At 43.1% G+C, this 20,863-nt stretch overlaps 2 protein-coding genes and 1 non-coding gene across 10 annotated transcripts in view; 1 reads left to right on the forward strand and 2 right to left on the reverse strand.

Annotated features, from left to right (window-relative positions):
• Window positions 1-695: 695 nt before the first annotated feature.
• RPL5 (ribosomal protein L5) lies at window positions 696-7,218 on the reverse strand. Its single transcript, XM_071436292.1, has 8 exons — window positions 7,088-7,218; window positions 6,282-6,351; window positions 6,070-6,185; window positions 4,493-4,627; window positions 3,729-3,931; window positions 2,698-2,875; window positions 1,489-1,577; window positions 696-859 (listed from the first exon to the last, which is right to left on the reverse strand). The coding sequence occupies exons 1-8, from the start codon at window positions 7,088-7,090 to the stop codon at window positions 760-762; spliced, it is 894 nt and encodes a 297-aa protein (XP_071292393.1). The 5' UTR covers window positions 7,091-7,218; the 3' UTR covers window positions 696-759.
• LOC139594630 (small nucleolar RNA SNORD21) lies at window positions 3,020-3,116 on the reverse strand. Its single transcript, XR_011680705.1, has one exon. It is a non-coding gene; the product is annotated as a small nucleolar RNA SNORD21 (small nucleolar RNA).
• A 2,269-nt stretch (window positions 7,219-9,487) lies between the features above and the next one.
• EVI5 (ecotropic viral integration site 5) overlaps window positions 9,488-20,863 on the forward strand; it is a 70,958-nt gene continuing 59,582 nt past the window's right edge. For 5 of the 8 annotated variants that reach the window (XM_071436279.1, XM_071436283.1, XM_071436284.1 and 2 more), the window contains exons 1-3: window positions 9,932-10,065; window positions 19,804-19,855; window positions 20,111-20,340. In XM_071436279.1, the coding sequence (XP_071292380.1) occupies window positions 19,847-19,855; window positions 20,111-20,340 (239 nt within the window). In that variant the 5' untranslated portion in view covers window positions 9,932-10,065; window positions 19,804-19,846. Of the gene's footprint in view, window positions 9,810-9,910; window positions 10,066-19,803; window positions 19,856-20,110; window positions 20,341-20,863 lie in introns of those variants that run through there. The other 3 variants (XM_071436280.1, XM_071436285.1, XM_071436288.1) reach the window with 3 other exon arrangements.

Consider the following 20,863-nt stretch of genomic DNA (forward strand, 5'->3'; position numbering starts at 1 on the left):
TGTGGAACCAGACTTTCTGGGCTCTGCTAAGGGAACCCTAGGGGTGAAGTGGAAGGGAACATGGTCTGGTGCATGTGTGGGGAGTCAAGGGGAAAGGCTCTGGTGTCTGAGTCTCATTAATGTTGCCTTAACAAGGCTTCTGTACTTACTCCTGTACATGCAACTTGAAGTGAATTCTCTTATCAACTAAATCACGTGAAGTATTCAGTTCAAGACAGTACCTGATTCAGTAGCAGCCAAGGCTTGAAGGTGTTAAGTGCCTGAAAGCCTAAGGTTACCTTTGGGCAGAGGCTTTAGAACCTACTGTGACTGCTCCTGGCCTTTTCCAAAGCTACATCCAGACTCCCCCCAAACATGAAGTATGCTGAAAGAATTGTGAAATAAAGGTACAGCCTTTAAAAAAAAATTAAATCTTTCTTTAGTTAGAAGCAGCAAACTCTTATACTTAGTCCTTGATACTAACCATGCTAAAAATTAATCGAATTTACTTCCTCCTTCTCATAGAAGAAATTCTGATGCAGCAGCCTTGGTCTTTGAAGTCTGTCACCTCTCTTCTCTGTGAAAACTCAATTCACACAGAACTTTGAGAGGGGAGAAAAAACCCTTTCAGGTACAGAACACCTAATAAAAAAATAAAAAATAATAAAAATATCCTCTATTTTTATAAACTATATAAAGAAGCTGGTCTTACGCAGTTGCTTCCTCAATAAATTTATTGCCACTTTTTCCAAAGCTTCACAGAAAACTGTGGAAGTTGTCTTAGCTCTCCGTTCTGCGCTCTTGGGCCCTGAGGAAGCTGGCCTTCTTCTGAGCAACACGGTCCTTCTTCTGGGCAAGAGACATCTTGGGACAGTTCCATCTGTAATGGAAACACATTACATTACTGCACACATTCTGTGCAGTAGATCCAAAGCTAAAAAGTAGCAGTGCCACACAACTGTGATTAAGAGTGCAGTGGAGAATATAGTCCCACTACTATAACGTGCTTTATTGCCTCATAACGATCTAAGGCTGTAGTTAAAACACCACAAAAAGCATGGCTGGACAGTTCCAATTTCTCTAGAGGTAAACTCTGTGATTGAAGCATAGACATTATCAAGCCCAATGCAACAGCTGTGTCTTCATTTCTTTTCACACACACCCTTAAAAATCAAAATAGTTTGGTAATGACAAAATAGTCAATGAGTTCTCAGCTGAAGAGAAGCAGCTTTCCCACTAAAAACACTGGGACCTGAAGGTACACACTGTTCCAGCTATTCAAGCCACAAACATTTTTCACTTTGATTTTTTAAATAGTTAGGAGCTCTTGAATTTTATATTCCTGCTGCTAAATTTAACTCTGAAGTTTTACAGAACTGCTTGTATCTTAATCTGGTCCAGAACACAGAACTAATGACACAACTGCAAAACTGCATTACTAGTTTCACTGTAACTAAGGTATCTCCAACAGAGAAGTCACACAGATGTTAGAAAGAATGAGAATTTTACCTCTTTTTCTTGACATCTCTCTTGGGTTTCTTTTCATGGACCGGATTATCCCGTATAGCCGCATGGGCTTTTTTATACATTTCTTCCATCTTGGGAAAAAAAGAAAAAAATTAAATTTACCATAGTGGTCCAGTTGTAGGTTTACCAGAAATCCAAGATCCCTGTGCCTGCATTGTCCCCAGGCATGCAGTAATGCTGCTCTATCCCAAAGGCAACTCTGGCTCCATAATGGCACAAATTTTAAGAATATCTTTGCTGGTGGTTAATTAAGACCACTAGATCTCAGCTGTGAAAAACTTTTTAGATGTACAAAGAGCAAATGTCTATATAGTGACCTAAATCCTAGGCTCATTTGAATACAAGCTATAACTACTATTTGTTTAGAAAGCAGATGAAGTTGGCATTTACATTATTTTCTTTTTATAATTTGTTAGAAAAAACTAGCAACTAGTTAAATTTATCAAAACCCCAAAACCCCCCGGAAATGAAGGGATAGAGAATGAAGTTTGCTGTAACCTAAAAAGGGGACATGAGAGAGCTATGTTTTAAAGCTCCAAGATCACTTACTAGGAGAACCAAGCAAGAATATTAGAGGCAGCAGGACAAGCCATGTGGAAGGAGTTTAATACTTGGAAAAACTAAAAGAACCACCTCTGTATTCTTACCCATCTTCTAGTACTTTATTAACTCTAAAATGTGAAGCAGTACTAAAATAAAGTGCATTACAGTCTAGACCATCATGAAATGCTACCTTGGGCTCTCTCTATTCTCCTGGAATAGCAGAACTCCCTTCTAGGGTCACACAAACAGTACCAGAGATGTGACCCACAACCACATGCTCACCCACAGTTACAAGCACTACATCTACAGAAATGATAGACTGTGGGGCAGGATAAGGAAAGAGTAGAGAGTCTGTACAGAAACTTCTTATTTAGTTTGTTGGGAAGGGGGGAAAGTGGCCCAGCACAGATTTAGGTCAAGTCTGATTTATAGACAGAATAGAAAGTTTCACAGCAGGCAAAAAGGTTCCACTTTCAGAAGTTCTACACTAACATTAGAGCCCTTAGTGAACGAAAAAATATTTTCTTTGCATGGGTAACATAGAACATGAGTCACATAAGGGGGCATATCAGACTTATTTGCATTATTAGAGAAGTCCCTATCAGCTTCTCTATTTAAATTTCCAAGCTCCAGCTGGATGAACCTTACCCCGTCAGGTGTTACATTGTTCTTTATGTACTGGGAGAACTGTTTCTTGTAGGCATCTTCATCCTCCTCCATCAGGTACCGCATGTAATCAGCCACATTCTGGCCCATGATGTGCTTGCGGTGCACCTCAGCATTGAACTCTTTGCTCTCTGAGTCGTAGCCAGGGAAACGTTTGGTGCTGTCAAACAGCAGGTACAGTCACATTAAGGCTCTAATGCAGAGGCTAAGATGCACACTGAAATGACTCATACATCAGATTCTCCTACAGATAACTGAGGCATAGGACCCTCTTATAAAAATTGGACCTTTTAAATTAATCTCAGCTGCCATCAGTCCCGTCTTGAAACACTGCAGTACATCAGACACACGCTGTGGACCAACTACAGCGTGTTCAGTCACTGCAAGTATCATCACGTAGCAGCCAACTCAGAACAACTGGACAATTAGCCAAGAATAGGACAGCATGGGAGAGGGTAGGAAAACACACAAAAGATCTCAATAGTTCTTCACTCCACTGCTGCTAGCAGAAAGCAGCACTCAGGTGTAATACCAGTGTTAGGTAACAGTCAAAAGATCCATGTGGAAATTCTCAATGAAGGTGGACTTCTCAGACTTACTGCTGTACTGACAACTGTAGCAAGTACCAGCGGGTTTGTACCTGATAAGTAATTTTTTCACAATGAAATTAACACCTACACACAACTTGGTGAAGTATCACATCGAGCAAATACGCTTTGAAGATCTGGTAAGGGCATTCTCTTGATTTATGGTAAAAGCAACAAGATAGTTCTTTAGTTTCTACAAGTTTCATAACAACTCGACAGTTTTAAGATTCACAGCAGCACTATCAAAATTGCATTTGTAGATTAAAAACCAACCAACAAAAAACCTGCAAACCCAGAATCTAATTACATAACTATTACTATGTCAGTACAAAATTATTTCAGCATAAATTGATTCGTGTAAGTAGACTGTCACATACATAAGCATCTCAGGCTAACCCCAAAGAAATACTTTGTAACACACATTACCTATGAGGGATAGACAGCCCCCCATCCACTGCACCCTTCAGAGCACCAAAGACTTTGTTTCCAGTGGTAGTTCTGGCAAGACCTGCATCCAGGTAGCATGTAAAAGCACCAGGCTTGCCATCCACACTTTCCACATTGTATTCATCGCCAGTGACTTCAACTTGGCCTTCATAGATCTTATCAAGGCCAAATTTATTCAGAAGCTGTGAGGAAAGAAAGCACACTTTTGAAATTACCTCCATTTATTGATAAAAATTTAGAATTACCATTACTTTAAAATGTGAATTTGCAGTAGAATCATGTTTTTAACAAATTTCTTTACAAAAAGTATGTACCCAATACTAATAACAAAGATTCTTAACAACCACCGCTGTAAGTGTGTCTGTTAATTTCCAACCTTCTGTTCCTACAGAGGTACACCACTGAACTTACTCATGAACCCCTGTGGAAAATGGATGGCTGCTGTTTACATATTTTTGAACTCCACAAGGTGCATTCCTTACATTTTTATCCTCCCTCCCTCTCTCCCTCCCCCAAACTTAAGGGCTGAGGCATAAAAGTGGGCTACTGGAGCTGAGACTGCATGCTGTCAGACCTCTCCCTGTGACTCGACAGTCACCAGACACATCAAATCCATGACGGTAAAGAGCAAAAGTTCTGATTTTGAGAGCCCTAAAGACTCGGTGGGCTACCACAGCACGGAGGGAAGGGTCTCTCCCCCCATGGCCCGAGGGAGCAGCAGCCCCAGGCGTGCCCGTACGTACCCTGCGTGCCAGGAGCAGGCCGGTGCAGTAGGCAGCAGCGTAGTTGGTCAGCCCCACCTTGACGCCGTACTTGGGCAGCTCGTGGGCGTAGGCAGCGCACACGATCATGTCCCCCTCGATTCTGGCGTAGGCAATCTGGCAACACACAAACGTTAGGGCTCCACGTTCTTCCTCTGACACCTACTCAAGCCATGCTGGACCCGAGTGTGCAAAAACTGCCAAGCTCTGCATGCAAGCTCAAGGAGCGCTGCTGCTTTGGTTTGTTGGGAGGGTGTGTGTTTGTTCAGTCCCGCCTGCCTCCCCCCGTTGTTTGTTTGTTTTTGCAAAAGGAGTCATCGACTCCTCAAGTAAAGACACAAAGAAATCAAACCTGTATTAGGCCAGCTAAAATGTCTGTCAGCAACAACTGGTTATTACCTTTCCACATAAATCAGGCCAGAAGCTGCCTACTATAGCAACCTTTCAAAGAATCACTATGAATGGGGATGAATTCTGCCCCATTTTCTGGTACATCTCAAAAAATACAAGCAGCATGTCAACGTTGTTAGTAACTTTATGGAATGATTTGATTAATCATGGTCTAAGACCATCATCATCCCAGGCTCTCCTGTGGGACAGCAGGACTATCAGACAGGTTTCTGCTGTTCCTTTCAAATATAGAACCTTCTCCTTTTGACTCTCACACCTCCTCTCTGCATCCAAATGTCACCCCATTTCTGCAGGCTTCTGACATACTGGAAAAGGACTTTCAGTCAGATGTAAGCCCCTGCAACCACTGATTTTCATTCTGAGTTTCAAATATAAAATAACCTCATTAATGACTGAACTGTTCTCATCAGATAACTACTCTATGAAAAGCCACGTAAAACTTAGCTGCTTCCTTTTTCAGCTCAACAACATATACTTATTATAAACCAGGCATTCCTAAGTTTTAAACTTAAAAATTAGTCAAAACATTCTAAAAATTAAACAAGAAAAGTGAGCCACAGTGAGGAACTGCACATGATGCTACATACAAGCACATCCTAATGAGCATGAAAAAGTCCCTGTTCTTGTTTACAAGCCTCCTTCAATCTCACAGGAAAACCATCATAAGGCCTCAGAGCTTCATGTGAGCCATACAACATGGAAATAGAACTCTCAAAAGAGAACCTGTAGACACAGCACAAGTCAATGCAGGTTAACAGGTCACATTGTGAACTTGGTTGTCTTCAGTCAAGCAAAAAAGGCCTCTTTATGAAGCCCTTTAAATATAGCAAAAAATCCCCCTCAGAGACACCTACCCTCTCCCAAAAATGTTCTACTTAGCCTAGAATCATTAAAGCAGTACAATCTTACACAACAAATAACCTCACAGCAGAAGTGCTAACACCTGTGGAACTTCATTTCTACAATGCACACGGTTTATTACTGAAGTTGTGATAACACTGAAGATCGTCCTCCTCTAAGGAGCTGTTTTACAATACAATCACTGCGCAGATCCGGCCTAAGAAAGCCCAGGTGCTCCAAGCCTCCCTCTCTGTGCTGACCTCACCCTGCAAGGCTGGCAGGTAAGCAGCAAACACGGCGGGCCTTACCTGGCAAATGATGTCTCTGTTGGTAACGCGCACAATCATCCTGTATTTAGGAGTGTTGTACTTGTTTTTATCTTGAATAACCAAACGTTTGCGAGCATAGTAGTCAGTTTTTCCCTCTGAAAAACAACAGTTGCATTGTGCAAAATGCGTGCATAAAGTAGGAATATTCACCAAGGACATTTAATTGTGTGTTACAGGCAATTTAATAATACCTCTCCTTCTCCTGAATTTCACTTGGTATCTCTTGAAGTACGCCTTATTCTTGACAACTTTCACAAACCCCTTGGATAAGAAACATAAACTATGTGTTATTAACATATAACCCTGTAAGCCAACACCATTCTAACTACACGTGCCATGAATACAACCATAGCGCAATCAGGAATTAAACAGATTTTCTTGTATGTTTAGATAAAAAGAGCACCATAAAAATGAAATGGAAAAAAACCCACCCGGCACATCAAGCTTCATAAATTTTACCCCTCTACAGGAACTAATGTTTTAAGAGAAAACCAAAGTGTATCTTTTATAAAAGTATCTTTTAGCTAAAGGCCCGTCCGCACGGACAGGAGCAATGACTGCGCTCATTTCCTGTCACTCCCGCACAGCCGCGACTTCTCTGGCTCGTTCCGCCACGGAGCCGCTTCCCCCGCAGCCCCCCGCCCTCAGCCGGTCCGACACCCGCACCCTGGGGCCCGGCGCGGCTGCTGCAGGGCACCGAGGGCTGTATCAGCCCCGGCCCCGCGGCTCGGCCCCGACCCAGCCGCCGGTGGGACCCCGCAGCCCATGGGGACAGCGCAGCCGGTAACGGGGCCGGGCCAGGGGCTGGAGCCAGGGGCTGGAGCCCCTCAAACCGCCCGCGGCGCAGCCCCTTCAGAATGGCAGCCATTGCCACGCCGGCGCCGGGCGGCCGCCCCGAGCCCGCGACAATCGGGCTCCATCCGTGCGGACAGAGCGGCGCAGCGGCCGCGGAACGACGGACGCGATGCCGCCGAGCCCCCCCCGTGCCGGTACCGACCATCGTGCCAGGCACTGTCCGGTCCCTGAGGCCGGCGCCCGCTCCGCACAACGACTGCGCTCCGCAGCAAACGGGAAAAGGCCGCGCGCGCCGCGCAGCCGCAGCTCCTGCCCTGCCCGGCGGGGCGGGGCCGCGCGCGCCCCGTGCTGCCCCCTGCCGGCCCGGCGGACCGAGCGCGGCCGGTGCGAGCAGCGCCGCCGTTATCAGCCAGAGATATGGCACAGAGAAGGGGGTCTTAAACAGGAAACAATCCATGGATTTATTTTTAAAAGTCACCATTTATGTATATGATATAGGATTTTAATTCCCGTCATTTTCTAGGGAAAATTCTCATAACCGATCAAGCAGCAAGTAATTAATAACATCAAACCAACCAAAATCTCAACTCAATACTGTTCCTACAATAAATTATAGCTGCTTGGGATTATTGATATTTGATGCATTAAAGCAAGAATATAGACTTGCACACATATGTACACTGGATCAAACAGGTTAAATGGCATCGGGTTTCTTGATATTGTCAGGCAATAGTGAATCTTCATTCTTGATGCATTTGTCTGGTTATGCTCATTCATTTCACTAAAAAAATACCAACAATCCACTTTGCTAGTTACACATAAGCCAATATTAAAAAAATATTAGTTTGATATAAATAACTAAGAAAATTAAAGAAAAAATAAATGTTTACTACATCAGGCAAATACCAGTGTGGTTCCTACTTGGTAGGGACCTGCCAGCTTCAGAAGTAATTTAACTGTCTGAAAGGGTGTTGTAGCAAGACGGAGATTTGCCTCTCCTCCCTGGCAACCAGTGACAAGAGAACATAGCCTCGAGCTGTGCCAGGGGAGGTTCAGATTGAATATCAGAAGGAATTTTTTCACTGAAAAGGTGGTTAGGCTTTGGAAGTGGCTGCTCAGGGAGGTGGCATAGTCATGATCCCTGGAGGAGTTCAAGAAATGGCTGGATGTGGCACTTAGTGCCTTGGCCTCATTGGCAAGGTGGTGATCAAAGGTTGGACTCAATGATCTTGGAGATCTTTTCAACCTAATTGAAAAATAATTCTGTGATCCAAGAATGAGTTTTATAAACTTCAGAATTCTATGTGCTTTTCAATTAGTACAGAAAGTACCTCTAGTAGAGCACATTTTTTTTCCTCCCCTCTGGCATATAAATCCATAGTCTTCAAAAAGTCTGCTGTTACTACTGGGCAATTACCTCCATGACAATTGGTATCATACAGACAATAGTATCATAAGCAAGACATGGTAGTCTTTTTGTTAAACAAGGAAAAACAAAATCAATTTCTTGTTCTTCTCTGTAAGAAGGCTTTTTACTCCTCAAATAGCTCACCATGGCAAAAGTCAGCCTGTTAACCTGCCACACCCACATGCTTTCTGGCTTATTGCCACCCTGCAAAATGGAGACCCCAGCTGGGTTTATTAGCCCCACCCCACCATCCCTTATAAATTCAGGGTGAATGGCTCCTCTGGGTTTTTTTCCTTCTGGCTTTTAGTGGCAATGTTTGTTGGAAGGGTGACCGCTATTCATACGCACTCTGAACACGTTAAGGTAAAAGCTAGTATATTCAATGTTTTAATGAAGTACCTTTTATTCATGTCACAATGATAGGGGGAAAAACATTGCTTTAATGCTATTTCTCAATTTGTCTTGTATGTGGTATTTTTACTTAGGTGTGTTCTTGAGAGCAAGGGATCAAGCAGGGGTTTTAGAGCAGTGTCAAGTACTTATAAGTCTCTTGGACTGGCAAAACTGATGCTTGAGCAGCATCTCCTGCAAGCAGGACAAACGCGTTCCCTGTTTGTCTGCAGTGGACTCAAGGCAGTGAGGCAGTTGTCTGTGACTGGACTGACCTTTGTAGTCACTTATAGTAATTGTTTCAAATAATTTTGCTGTTCTTGCAGGAGTGACCGCCTTATTTCAATGAAAAAAGTTTGGCTGAAGGCCTGGTGATAGCCTATCCCTGCTATTTCTGCATACTTTTTTTTTAAGAATGTATTTTTACATACTTGGCTATGAAGTTGTGTTGTAGAGTACTGTATGTATTCTGGTAGGGTTCGAATTACTTTCATAAATATTTTTTAAATTATTTATTAAAGGTCTTGTTAGAATTCTTCCAAATGAAAATTTTTGTATGGTTTAGTCTAGGAGTCTTTACTCACTATAGAATGACAATGGCGAATGGGCTCATTATTAGATGGGGAGCTGCCCCGGGCAGACAGTGTCTCAACTGTTTGTGTAACCTAATCGGCATCTGGCTGAAACGTGTCAGACAAATGAGCCTAGGGACGGGCCCGTGTAGCCCGAGGCGGTGGCGCTCCCGGAGAGCGCGTTACCGTGCGCAGCTCCTAGCGCAGAGCCGGCGTTATGGAGATGCCCGGGCAGACGCTCTGATCACACCAAACCCGGCTTTCCGCCGAGCAGGGGCCTCGCCTCGCGTGGCGGTGGCGCCGCGGTGGCTCCGTGCCGCTGCCGTAAGGAGCGAGTGGGGGCAGCGGGGACGCCGCGACCCGGGCCCGGCCGGGGCTCGGCTCAGGGGCCGTGCGGAGGCGGCGGCGGTGACACAGCGGGCGACCCGCGCGAGGGCAGCACGCGAGCGACCCGCACGCTGCAGAGCCGGCTCGCCGCCCGGCCTTCCAGCGTACGGCACCGGGAGTCCCGAGACCCGCAGGGAGAGCCGTGGCACCGTCCGGGAGCAGCGCCGGTGGGTTCCCGCCGTTAGACCCGCGGGCTCCGGCCGCCCGCAGGCAGCACGGCGAGGCAGAGCCGCCGCCCGCCCCTCCCGGGGGGCCCGCGGGGCCGGAGCTGCCCCTCGCGGCGGCTGCGCGCCCAGTGCGCCTGCGCGCGGCGCGGACAGGGACGTGGCCCGGGAGCCGGGGCCGGCGGAGCGGGGCTCGGCGGGGCGCGGACGCCGATGCCCGCACGCGCCGCCGCTTCCCGCCGCGGGCAGCGCTCCCAAGGTGAGGCGCGCCGGGCGCGCGGCCCCGCCGCGGGGGGCGGCCGGGCCCGGGCGGGGCGCGGCGATCGCGGCCGCACCGTGCCGTCCCCTCGGGCGGCGGCGGGGCCGAGCGATGCCGGGGCAGCGCCGGCCGCCCACGCCCGGGCCCTCCTGGTGCCGTGGGCGGCGGAGCGGGCGGCGCTGCCGGGTGGGGAGCGTCCGCGCCGGGCGGGGTGCGGGGAGGCCTCGCTGCGCGGCCCTGCCCGGCTCGGGGGCCGCGGGGCCGGCGTGTCCCGGCCCCTCTCACCCCGGCCCGGCGCGACACGGGTGGGCAGCGGGCACGGTGGAAGCGCCCCGAGGCACCGGCTGGGGGACGGCCGCGGCTCGGCGAGCCTCCGGCGGCTCTGTCTGCAGAGGGCGAGTTCTGCCTTGGCTTATCTGCGGAACGCCGGGCCGGGAACCCGCGCGTCTGTCGTTCTTGAGCGAGATAATTTTCTGTTTTCAAATACGGTAACTCGTGCTGCATTAGCCTGAACGTGATTATGTAATGAGGGTAAAAAGTCGATAATCATGTTCTGGCTACTTACATATTCCAGGTTTAGTTATTGAGTTATGGCCGTGCTTCTGTGCTTCCATGTAACACCTGCTAATCGTCAGCATTGATAAAGCAGTTTTGTGGCAAAGGAGAAGTTGGCTTATACGATTTTCAATTTCCAGCGTGAGCTGCCATTAACACTGCCTGCATCAAAACATTGTTTCCATATCAGTCTAGGATAGCTTTCTTTTGCAAAGATCACATACAAAAGACATAGAAAGGAGACACTAATACAGAGGAGGACAGATAATATTCAATATGTTTTACTTATCTCCAAATTATTTGCAAAAAAATAATTTTTTTAACTCCCTTTGCTTCGTGTACCTAAAGGAAATGGCAGTTGGATCTTGTTTGGTTTACTGGTAGATAGCATTAAAATGTTTTTATAAATGTGCCCGTTTATTTCTCTTCCCTTTCCCAGTGTGAGTTGACAGCTTTGATCACAGCTCTGTATTTATGCTTATAAAGATTTAAGGCTTATTTTGAAATGCGTAGATGTGAGTTCTTTCTCAAGGATTAGGAGAGGAAATAGAGACAGCCAGTGAAAGAAGGGCATGATCAGAAGGAAAGCACTCAGTATTATGAGTCAGCATTGCCTGAATTTTATCAAGTGGGCTGACAGCAGCTGTAGTGATTGTCACTGAGTGTCCATCCAGCCCCACAGTACTTTGAAGAGGAACAGATGTTTGGAGAAGAAAGCTTCAACAGACCAGCCCTACTTCCTTCCCTTGTCTCTTCCTACACTCCCACAGGTTGAGGCTTAAGCACTTTTGAGCTACAGCTAGTGGCGTGGATATTTTGTTTTGATAATGTTGGTTTGTATGGTTGGGTTTTTTGGAATTGCTCTTCATATCTTTGTCTTCTGTGGACTTGTTGAATTGCTGTTGAACAAGTAAGCAGGAGGTGGTTGGAGTAGTTGAAGAGATAGGAGAAAAGCCCTTCTAGATTTATGACAGAAGAAGGGATGGAGAAAGTGACATGCCTTAACAGTTACTGTCAGTTTATTTTCTGGGTAAGACTGATAGTAAACAGAGAAGTTCTAAAAATGGGAAGACAAGTCCTTTGTCACGAAAAAACTTTGCTTTCATGCTTACTTTGCTATTTCAAGGTTCAAATATCACAATTTAGAAGGAGGAAAACAGCTGAGTTGGGGGTATGCCTACTTAAGACTATTTACCCTTTCTTACTCTTAAGTTTCCTTATCTTGTAGAAAAAAGAAATTCTAATGCTTAAGAAACAGACAGAATGTAACATTTGCATATAATTTTAAATGTCAAGTGCATAGTTTATAAGAAAAAAAATTCTTTTCTGGTTGATCCAAGAAACAATAATAAAAACTAACCCTGAGTTTATGAATGTTGCTTTCTAAACCAGCCTATACTTGGCTTGATTATAGACTCTTAATTCTTTTTTGTAGACCCAATTAAAACAGTAACAATTTTAGAAAAGGCAGATAGTAAATATTGTAGTAATATGTAATTTAAAGTAGTGAAATGGGTTCCCTGAAATTCTTGACTGTGTCACTGAAGTTTGTAGGCAGCGTGCTGGATTCAGCCTTGTGCCTTCCATGTTTGTAACACTGCCCATCACGTGTTGTAGTGTTTGGGTTCCTTTAAGCTGGGAATACTGTCTTGCTTTCATTGTTCTGATCTCTGCTCAAGTCTGTCCATTGCAGTGCATCCTTTCCTTCTCCAGCCAGTGGTGGTTGCATGGAATGGGTGGTTGGTGATGGATAGAGCCTGGGTCTTGCTCTGCCTCTGCTCCTTTTACATGTGGCTGTGATGTGCTTTTGTCATGTATGTGTGTGCACAGAAACAGTCTGCTCAGAGCAGAAGTGATGTAGTGAATTGTCACTTTTCCATAATTAGTCTTAATGTCATCTAACTGCTGAGAACTCTGGAAACTATTCAGTTTAGCCATCCAGTGGTGTTTTGGGGACAGCCTAGGAAGTGTTGAGCCTGCTCTAGGGTTCAGGCAATGGATCTCCTTTCAGTCACAATGACAGTGATGATGTTGACAGCGTGACTGTCAACTTTGTTTGCTAATTGCCTGTAGGAGTGATCCTCCCCAGTCCCAGTGAGGCAGCTGTATATTTGGGGTTGAAGTAAAATACTAGGGTGGGTCTTAATTCTAGACAAGAAGAAAGGTGGTGTGATGGAATGACTGTGGACACCTATTTTGTCCTAATTTCCAACTTAGAAAGCAGCCAAAAGCCATCATCAAATATCTTTTTGTTCTTTTGCCTGAGCAAACCTTACCTTTCTCTGGTGGGTTATGTTACTTTATCATCTTGTCTGACCAGCACTGCTTTTGCTTCTATGGTTCAATCCTTTGAAAAATAAAAAAGAAAAAATCCAAACTTAGTATTTTGGTAGTAGGCTGTGTTCATGTATTCTGCCATATGGTAAGCTCTTGATCTTCCCAATCTCCTGAGTTTTCTTATGGCCTGTTGTCATGTCTAAATCTTAGTGATTCTTAGCATAGCATTAAATATCTGTTTGATAACATCATAACGTGATCTTAGAATTCTGACTCATCAGTATCTTATACTGCATTAACTATGTATTTTGTTTTCATTGTTTTCATCATGCTGGCAGATGGGGTCAGTCTTTCAGTAGTGGATTGTTGTTGTCATAAATTACCCTGCACTTGTAGCTAAGATGTTAGAGGAGTTTACTGTTAATTTTTGTTATAGAAGGCTAAAACTATCAAATGTCACTTAAAATGGGTGTGAAAAGTTATTAGTTAGCCAAAACCTAACATTTTGAACATGTACTGTTGACATAACTATTGTGTAGAAGTTTGTGTCTCACTTTTCATGCATTCTTCTGGATTATGTGTAGCTCAAGCAGTGAACTACTTCCAGACATAGTAAAAAGAAATTCCAGCTTCTATGCTGTCTGAAACAGCAGAGCTAAAACTCAATATTCATTGAGCAAAGTCATTTTTTTCCTCCATTAGAATGCATTTCTGGTGGAACTTTATGGGTTTAGCTGAAGTCTTAGTAAGTATTTCCCAGCCCTTAGGAGAAAGACTTGTCCTCAGTCTTTCTAAGACAAGATTGCAAAAGCAAGTTTAAATTCCATGATGAGATGTGTTAAGTTAAAATGGACCTGAGATTTTTCTGTGAACTTCTTGGTGTCAGGCTGACACAAAAAATCATCTGTGTTTCATTGATCTCCTTTCGTTCTTCCCCTGTTTTGAAAGAAGTAATCAGGCCCTTATTTGCAAATAAAAGTGCAGAAGTCAGTGGCCAACTAATCAGAACATAACTGACTTCATTTGATGATGAGCAGATACATCATTTCTCTGAAGAGCCATTTCCCTTTTCTTTATTAAATATCTAAGGAAAATTAGATTTCTCTGTCCTGTGCTCAGAGAAGGCTGCTGGAGTGCTATTACAGGCTTGAATAGCATGGAGGGAGACCCTGCCACAGCACAAAAGCACACGGCTTCCAGTTCTGCTGTAAGTGCTTGTGTAGGCAAGTCATGGCTATGGTAAGTAAATTAGTGGGCAAAATTGAATGTTACTGCAGGACCACAGATGTTGGCATGGATTGTGTTAAAAGAATTGACTACTGATGTTTGCAGCTGTGTTTATATTTGCTCTGTTTACTGGATAGCTTGGACACCTTTCCTATGTGGAAATTACTAATTAGTTATGCTTCTCACTGCTGAAACTTTTACATTCTATTTCTTGTCTGTCAGCAGCTGCAGGTTGCAATGAGTTGTAGCTCACAAGAAAGGCTGGCTACCAGTCAGTCATTTACAAACTGTTTCACTTTGTAACTGATAGAAAGGTGGCCTTTTAGCTGATCATTTGAAGGAGAGGAATATCCTGAAGGTGAGGGTCTCACCAACCTCTGTCATGTGTTTTTTTTTTTCTTCTAGGAAGTAATTAATAAAGTTTTAAGTGTGACCATATTGCATGAGGGACATACTTATGTTCATTGGTTTCTCCATTAAGTCTTATTTCATACATCCCTTTGGGAAGGGAACTGTGCACAGCTTGGTAAATGAGAGATGAGCATTTTGGCTCTAACCTGCACATTGTGTTTATCTGGTCTCTGTAAAAAGGAGCATTAGACCTAGAAAATTCTTGAGCTGCTAGTATGTAAACCAAGTTGCATGGAATGGTAAGTTTTCATATATCAGATACTAAATCCTTTTAAACTTACCAATTGAACTGCTTGTAAATTTTGTATCCTTTTAAATGAAGAGTTGTGTTAAAAACATTGATTTTGATTAAGGGTCAGTGAATGTTTAAAAATAGGACTCAGTTGTTTCTCACTTCCAAAATACGGACCTAAAGCTTTGAGTAAATTTAACTGCATTTGTGCACTTTTGTTTATTTCTGTCCTAATGCAGTGTAGATGCCAGACCTGCCTCCTTTCCAGGAGGAAGCTAGGCTTTGGGGAATGAGTAGGAAAGTAAAATCTGTAGAAAGGAGCTATAATTATTAACGTGTGCTTTGGAGTGTGTTACTCTTTTGTAAGCGCCCGATGATACTTGAACTCCAGTTAAATAATTGAGTTGCATTTTACTGAAAGTCAAAAATCCCTTAATCTTCCAATCTACTGCATTAAAAAACTTGACAAGGTTGATTTTACTTTAGCTGGTTAATGTGATTGTTGCCTCTGTTTTGTTAGCCAAGGGGATGGTCCTTCAAGTACGTGTGTGTGCCATTGACATGCTGAACCTCAAATACAAAGAAATTTTGCATACTGAGGTCTAAGAGATCAAAGGAAGTTTTCTGTTAAAGGTTTTTTGTGTTTTAGTGTAGTCCATCAGTATTTTCTCTTGCAGCTTAAATTTTATACAATCTAAAATGTTAGACTGCTTTATCTTCTTGTTTCAGAAAGACTTGGAGAGCTAGTGTGTATGAAGTGAAATGGAAGCTAGGGAATGGTAGCCATGATATTCCTAACTATTGTTAGGTTATATCACAAGAAAAATCAGGAATATGAGCATAAGCGAGGACTTCTCACCCATGCTTTGGCAGAAATCAGTTATGAATTTTTATTGTAAAAGACCCAAATAAAGTTTATAGTGAAGCCATGTTTGAGCCCTCAATTAGGATTTTAGCTTGTAAGGGAGCATGATAGCTGGCTGACTCACCAGCTACATCTCCTGCATGTGTCATTGCCTGAGTTGGTTTAATTTGTTCTCCACATATTAGAATGCTATTAACTTGGAAGCAGGAAGGAGACTGGGTCTATGGAATGCTATAAAACTGGCTTGAAACCACATATACAGTTTCAGACCCAATTATGTCTGACTTCTTTTTGTATGTAGAGTAGTATGGAGATTGCTTCCTGTATTCTGGAAGTTCCCATTTCTTTCTCTTTTCATGAAGAGATGAAATCATTGAAACAAATGATACATACAGTAGTGTTTGTGTAAGGCTTGCAGTTATTTTTACTTTGTCACGAGGTTAGAATAATTGAGACGGTATTTCAAGATAGCTGTAATCTTTTGGGTAATCAAGATATCAAGATATAATTGTTTGATACAAATGTTCCTCAGGGAAATGCAGGAAAAAGGTAGTAAGCAAATTCCACATGTACAGTGAAATACCTTTTTAAAAGAAATCTAAATAGACTTTTTTAGAAAAAACAGGTTTTGTCTGGTAAATGCAAGTACAAGGAGTGCTAACATAATTAAGCTTTCTGAAAGGTGATGCACATTACCTGAGTATTCTCAGGGAAAGATGCTTATACATTTGTGTGGAATGTTGCAGTCTACCTTTAGCTGACCTTACTTAAAATATTTTCTATGCACCCTCATTGCAGTATTCCTTTGAGTAATTTGGAAAACTAAACACAGTATTGTATTCCTCTTGGTAATAAAGCCCCGTGATCATCAGCTAATTAGGGATACTAAACATAAAGTTGAGATACTGAATTTTATATATTTTAGTTGGCATATATGTGTGCCGCATATCATGCATCTGTGTTTAGTATCAATACGAACATTTATGATCTTTGCAATATCTTAGAGGATGTAGCAGACAGGTCTGTGTCTTGCCTGATTGACTTATCAAGTGGCTGAGAGTTGCTGGTAGTTCTGTTTTCCCAGTGGAAACTGTGTAAGAATACAAAGTCTTTGGTAATTAAGTCTTGTGTCCCCCCATCGTTTTAAAGATCAGTGTTCAAGCTCAAAATTCACACCTTTCTTTAGGAGGGATCTGCATGACCTTAGGCAGGCAGAAGCCAATGAATAGTTCCTGTGCTCTGGGTTCCTTGGCAAGCTGGGAGCAGTGTAGCTGTTAACAGGATTGGGAGCCTGAGTGAGTGTGTCTGCTTTGGAGCTGGGAGATGCCTGCTCAGTTCCCTGTGTCCTCCTGCACAGGGTAAGGAAGATGTGCCCCTGCCTGCTTGTTTCCAGACCAGCCATCTTCAAGGGAAGGAGTTGGTGTCCCAAGAGTGGGCTGGAAGTGGCATTTTTGATCAAAATCTAGGATAAATTGACATGTTCTCGAGTGATCCCCCTCCAGAGGAAAAGCACGTTTTTACAATTGGTTGATTCTATCTTTGATCACACATCAATAATAATTAGTAATAGCTTGAGCATCCTGATGGTGTTCTTGATGGTGTGGCATACATCCCAGCCAATGTAGGTTACCTTTGTACTCTTTAAAGGTAACTTGGATTTCAGCATCCAAAAAACGCTGGGAATAAGAAGGAAACCAATTCTCTTTGCAGAGCTGAACAGGTGGCTGAGGTGAGTTGAGCAAAGAATGCTGTTCACTGGGACTCCCAGCCTGGGCTGGTCAGCTGAGCGGGGATGGAGAGCTCCCTGGACCTGGGAGGTGTTGGCACTCGGGAGCGGTCTGGGCTCGAGCTCTGTCTGTGTGTCAATGGTTTCAGACAGATGGCTGGAAATAGTTTTGGGGTACTCATTCTCTGATACATTCTAATGCACCTCTGAGCTGCCCTGAGAAACAGTATTGTTAGGCACATTGTTATGACTGACTTAACTGCTGCCTTGCATGGTGTTCTTGACCATATATTTTTTATATTCTTCACACTTTTGAGTTAATTTTAATGCCCAGTGATATGTTGGTGAATGAATGTTAGCAAGATTCTTGGTTTCTGTCCCTACACCAGCCCCCCTTCAGTTGTCTTACTGTACAGTATAAGCCTCATCATTTATAGGCCAGATTGACCTTGAATTTTGTTTTATGCCTTAAGTCTTTCCAGTTACTTTACTTTGTGAAAAGATAAAAATTGAATGTATGGGGTTTTTTTCCTGTTTGCACCACATAGGGTATTACTCAAAATCATTGCTTTTCTAATCCTTATACCTAAGATTCTTAGAGCTGTGACTCCTAAAGCCTGCTGTGTATGGCAGTAATTTTACTGTGTTAAGATTGGCCCTGGTTCTGCCAGCATTTATTTTTGGAATTACTTGTGATATTTTAAGCAGTTTAAAGCCTTTGAGAAAATAATCAGTCTTAAGTGAGATGTATGGGTTACCTTCATTATAATGTGATTTTATTCAAAGTGAAACAGCAGTAATTTATCCTTTCATAGCAATAGTGAATAAAGGATATAGACTGAATGAAATATTAATGCATGTATTAAACTTAGAATTTTGAAACCTCTAGTAATTTTCATTCCTTTCTTTTATAAAAGATGGTGTCAAATGCTAGTGTTGGAAGCGATTTTTTTCCAAGATTATATTTAAAAGATATGTATTAGGATCTTTGTGTTTTGGGTTGTTGCAGGGTTTTTTTCCTTTTTTTCTTCTTTTTATATACCTGACTTTTGCTGTCCGACAGTGACAAGAACCAGCTGGAACCTTTTTGATGCTTATGTTGGTATCTTACTATCCCCACCTGTGGTTTGCATCCTTGCCTCTGAAGACTTCCAGAAAAATTTGATACCATTTTCAGAATGAATGCTAAGCATATGGAAATTGAAAATTTCTTCTAGGAGAGCTCTTAGGTGTCATGTTGTTGTTGGAGAGTAAGTGGGAATGTTGATTACCACATGTTTGGGTTTGGCCTGTGTTGTTCTGCTTGTTTTCTGAAGGCATTCAGTGGGTCTTCTTTTTGATATGAAGGGAAAATAAAATACTGATGGATTTGATTGACAAGAAAGTTCTTTGTAGCATTGTATCCAAATAAAAGCTTCTGTTTCAGCAATCGGTCACTAAGTCTATATATTGTGCTTCAGATAAATGCACAGTGTGATGAGCTGGAGTGTTTTATTTCTGTTGAAATTTTGCTTTAATTAGATTCTGTTGGAGGATCTTGGGAAGGGATTTTTCTTCCCTGTAGCTCAGTGTCTTTAGTATCTTAGTAATTATTTATAGGCTGTACTGCAGAATTCTTTGTGGCATTGAGTAATTCAGTGTTTTGAGGAAATCAGCAAAGTTCAAAATAAATAGTTACCAGCAACACCACTTCAGAAGTTCCTCTTAGCCTTGGTTTTTCCAAGTTTTACCATTTGCTAGGCAGCTGGCTCTTGCTCTAAGGTGCACCTGGATTTCCTCTCGGTTGGGCTGGGGAGGGATTAAACTCTTGAGTTACTGTGTGTCAAAGCCTCTCATATTTACAGATGCTGGAGGGAAGCTCTAGTGAGGGGTTCACTGGAAGATGCCTCTAACAGCTGCTCTTCTGTTCATTGCACTGGTCAAGAAGTACCAGCAGATAATGATCAGCACCAGTTAACCTTTGCTTTCCCAGGCCCACTGCTTTCCTGACTCTAGCAGTACCTCTTGCTTTTTCCCCAAAACCCTGGAGTCTGGCCAGGCACTGGCAGTGGGTCTGGGGATCAAGAGCACTTGTAGGAGTGACCTGAAGAGAAAGTGAGGAGAGAAAAGAGGCAGCAGTGTGATGCCTTACTGTGAGACTTTGAGCTGTTGTGGATTTATGGGCATAGATTCTTGGTGACTGTTTTCTGCACACTGGCAATGTAAAGGATTCTTGGTGTACATCAGAAATGTGGCACCCCTAATCCTTGTCCTGGCACTTTAGGGATTAGCGAAGGTGAGCAGTGGGTGGTCTGGGGGGTTACACTGATATTCTGCTTCAGTGTCTATCAGTAAAGTAGTTGATTGATTCTATATCTATATTTCTACAGTTTCTGTGCCATTATTTTAGTTTATCAAGATGTTTTAAAATAAGCTTTTATTTCTATTTATTTTTATAATGGAAAGTCGGAGCTGATCCTGGATCCTGTGGTATTTCTGTACTGCAGAGATGAGCTCTGTGAGTATACATCAGGAGTTTCTCGGGGTTTGTCTTTGTGGATTAGCAACATACTTGCATGTTCATTCTATAATACTGTATTGCTGGTGATGCTTGTGTTACTTCTGACAGCCTTGGGCTCCTGGAGAAATAAATAATCTCGGTGTTGCTTTGTGCATATTGTATATTTTTTCCTTTGTTGGATGCAGCAGGTTTGCTGGAAAAAAGGAGTTTAAAAAGGACAACTTTTGCATCCTGTTCTTTGTGTCAATGCAGGTGGCGACAGACAAGGTTGCAGGCAAGCTGAGCTCCACTCTCTCATGGGTGAAGAACACGGTGTCGCACACCGTCAGTCAAATGGCCAGCCAGGTGGCGAGTCCATCTGCCTCCCTCCACACCACATCCCCCTCCACCACTCTGTCCACACCCGCCCTCTCACCATCCTCACCGACACAGCTCAGCCCTGACGACTTGGAATTACTGGCGAAACTTGAGGAGCAGAACAGGTGAATGGAAAACTTTTTGCTTTTCGAAGTCCAGTAATGAGACTAAAATTGGTTTGTTGCAATTGTAGCGTAGAGGTTGTTAAAGGGGAATTAGTTAAAAGTTTAATGGCACTGCACTTCAATTTGAAAGCCTAAAGGTTTAAGAATTTGTATTTTTGTGCTGTGTTTTTGCAAGTTATGTTTTTGTGAAACTCTAGAAGGTGTTTTTCTCTACTGTTTTTACAGGAGTGTTTACAGCTGCCTCTAACAGTAAGAAATAATACTATGATTTTTAAAACATCCAATTGAAAGTAAAGTATCCCAGGGATGAGACTTGTGTAAAACCTTCTTACCTTCTAAAATCATAACTATAATTTCTATCAATTTCTTGAAATCTTAAATCTTTCTCAATTCTTTTTTTTCCCCCACTTTTATCCAATTCTTGTTTCAGCTACATAACCTGCTATGTAGAGAGACCAGAACCATGTTCAACCACCTTCTTACTCTTACACTAGTGGTGCCTGATGCATAATATCTTAAATTA

Source organism: Agelaius tricolor, unplaced genomic scaffold, assembly GCF_023055355.1.
Source record: "Agelaius tricolor isolate 1412-34295 unplaced genomic scaffold, bAgeTri1.0.p SCAF_11, whole genome shotgun sequence".
NCBI lineage: Eukaryota > Metazoa > Chordata > Aves > Passeriformes > Icteridae > Agelaius > Agelaius tricolor.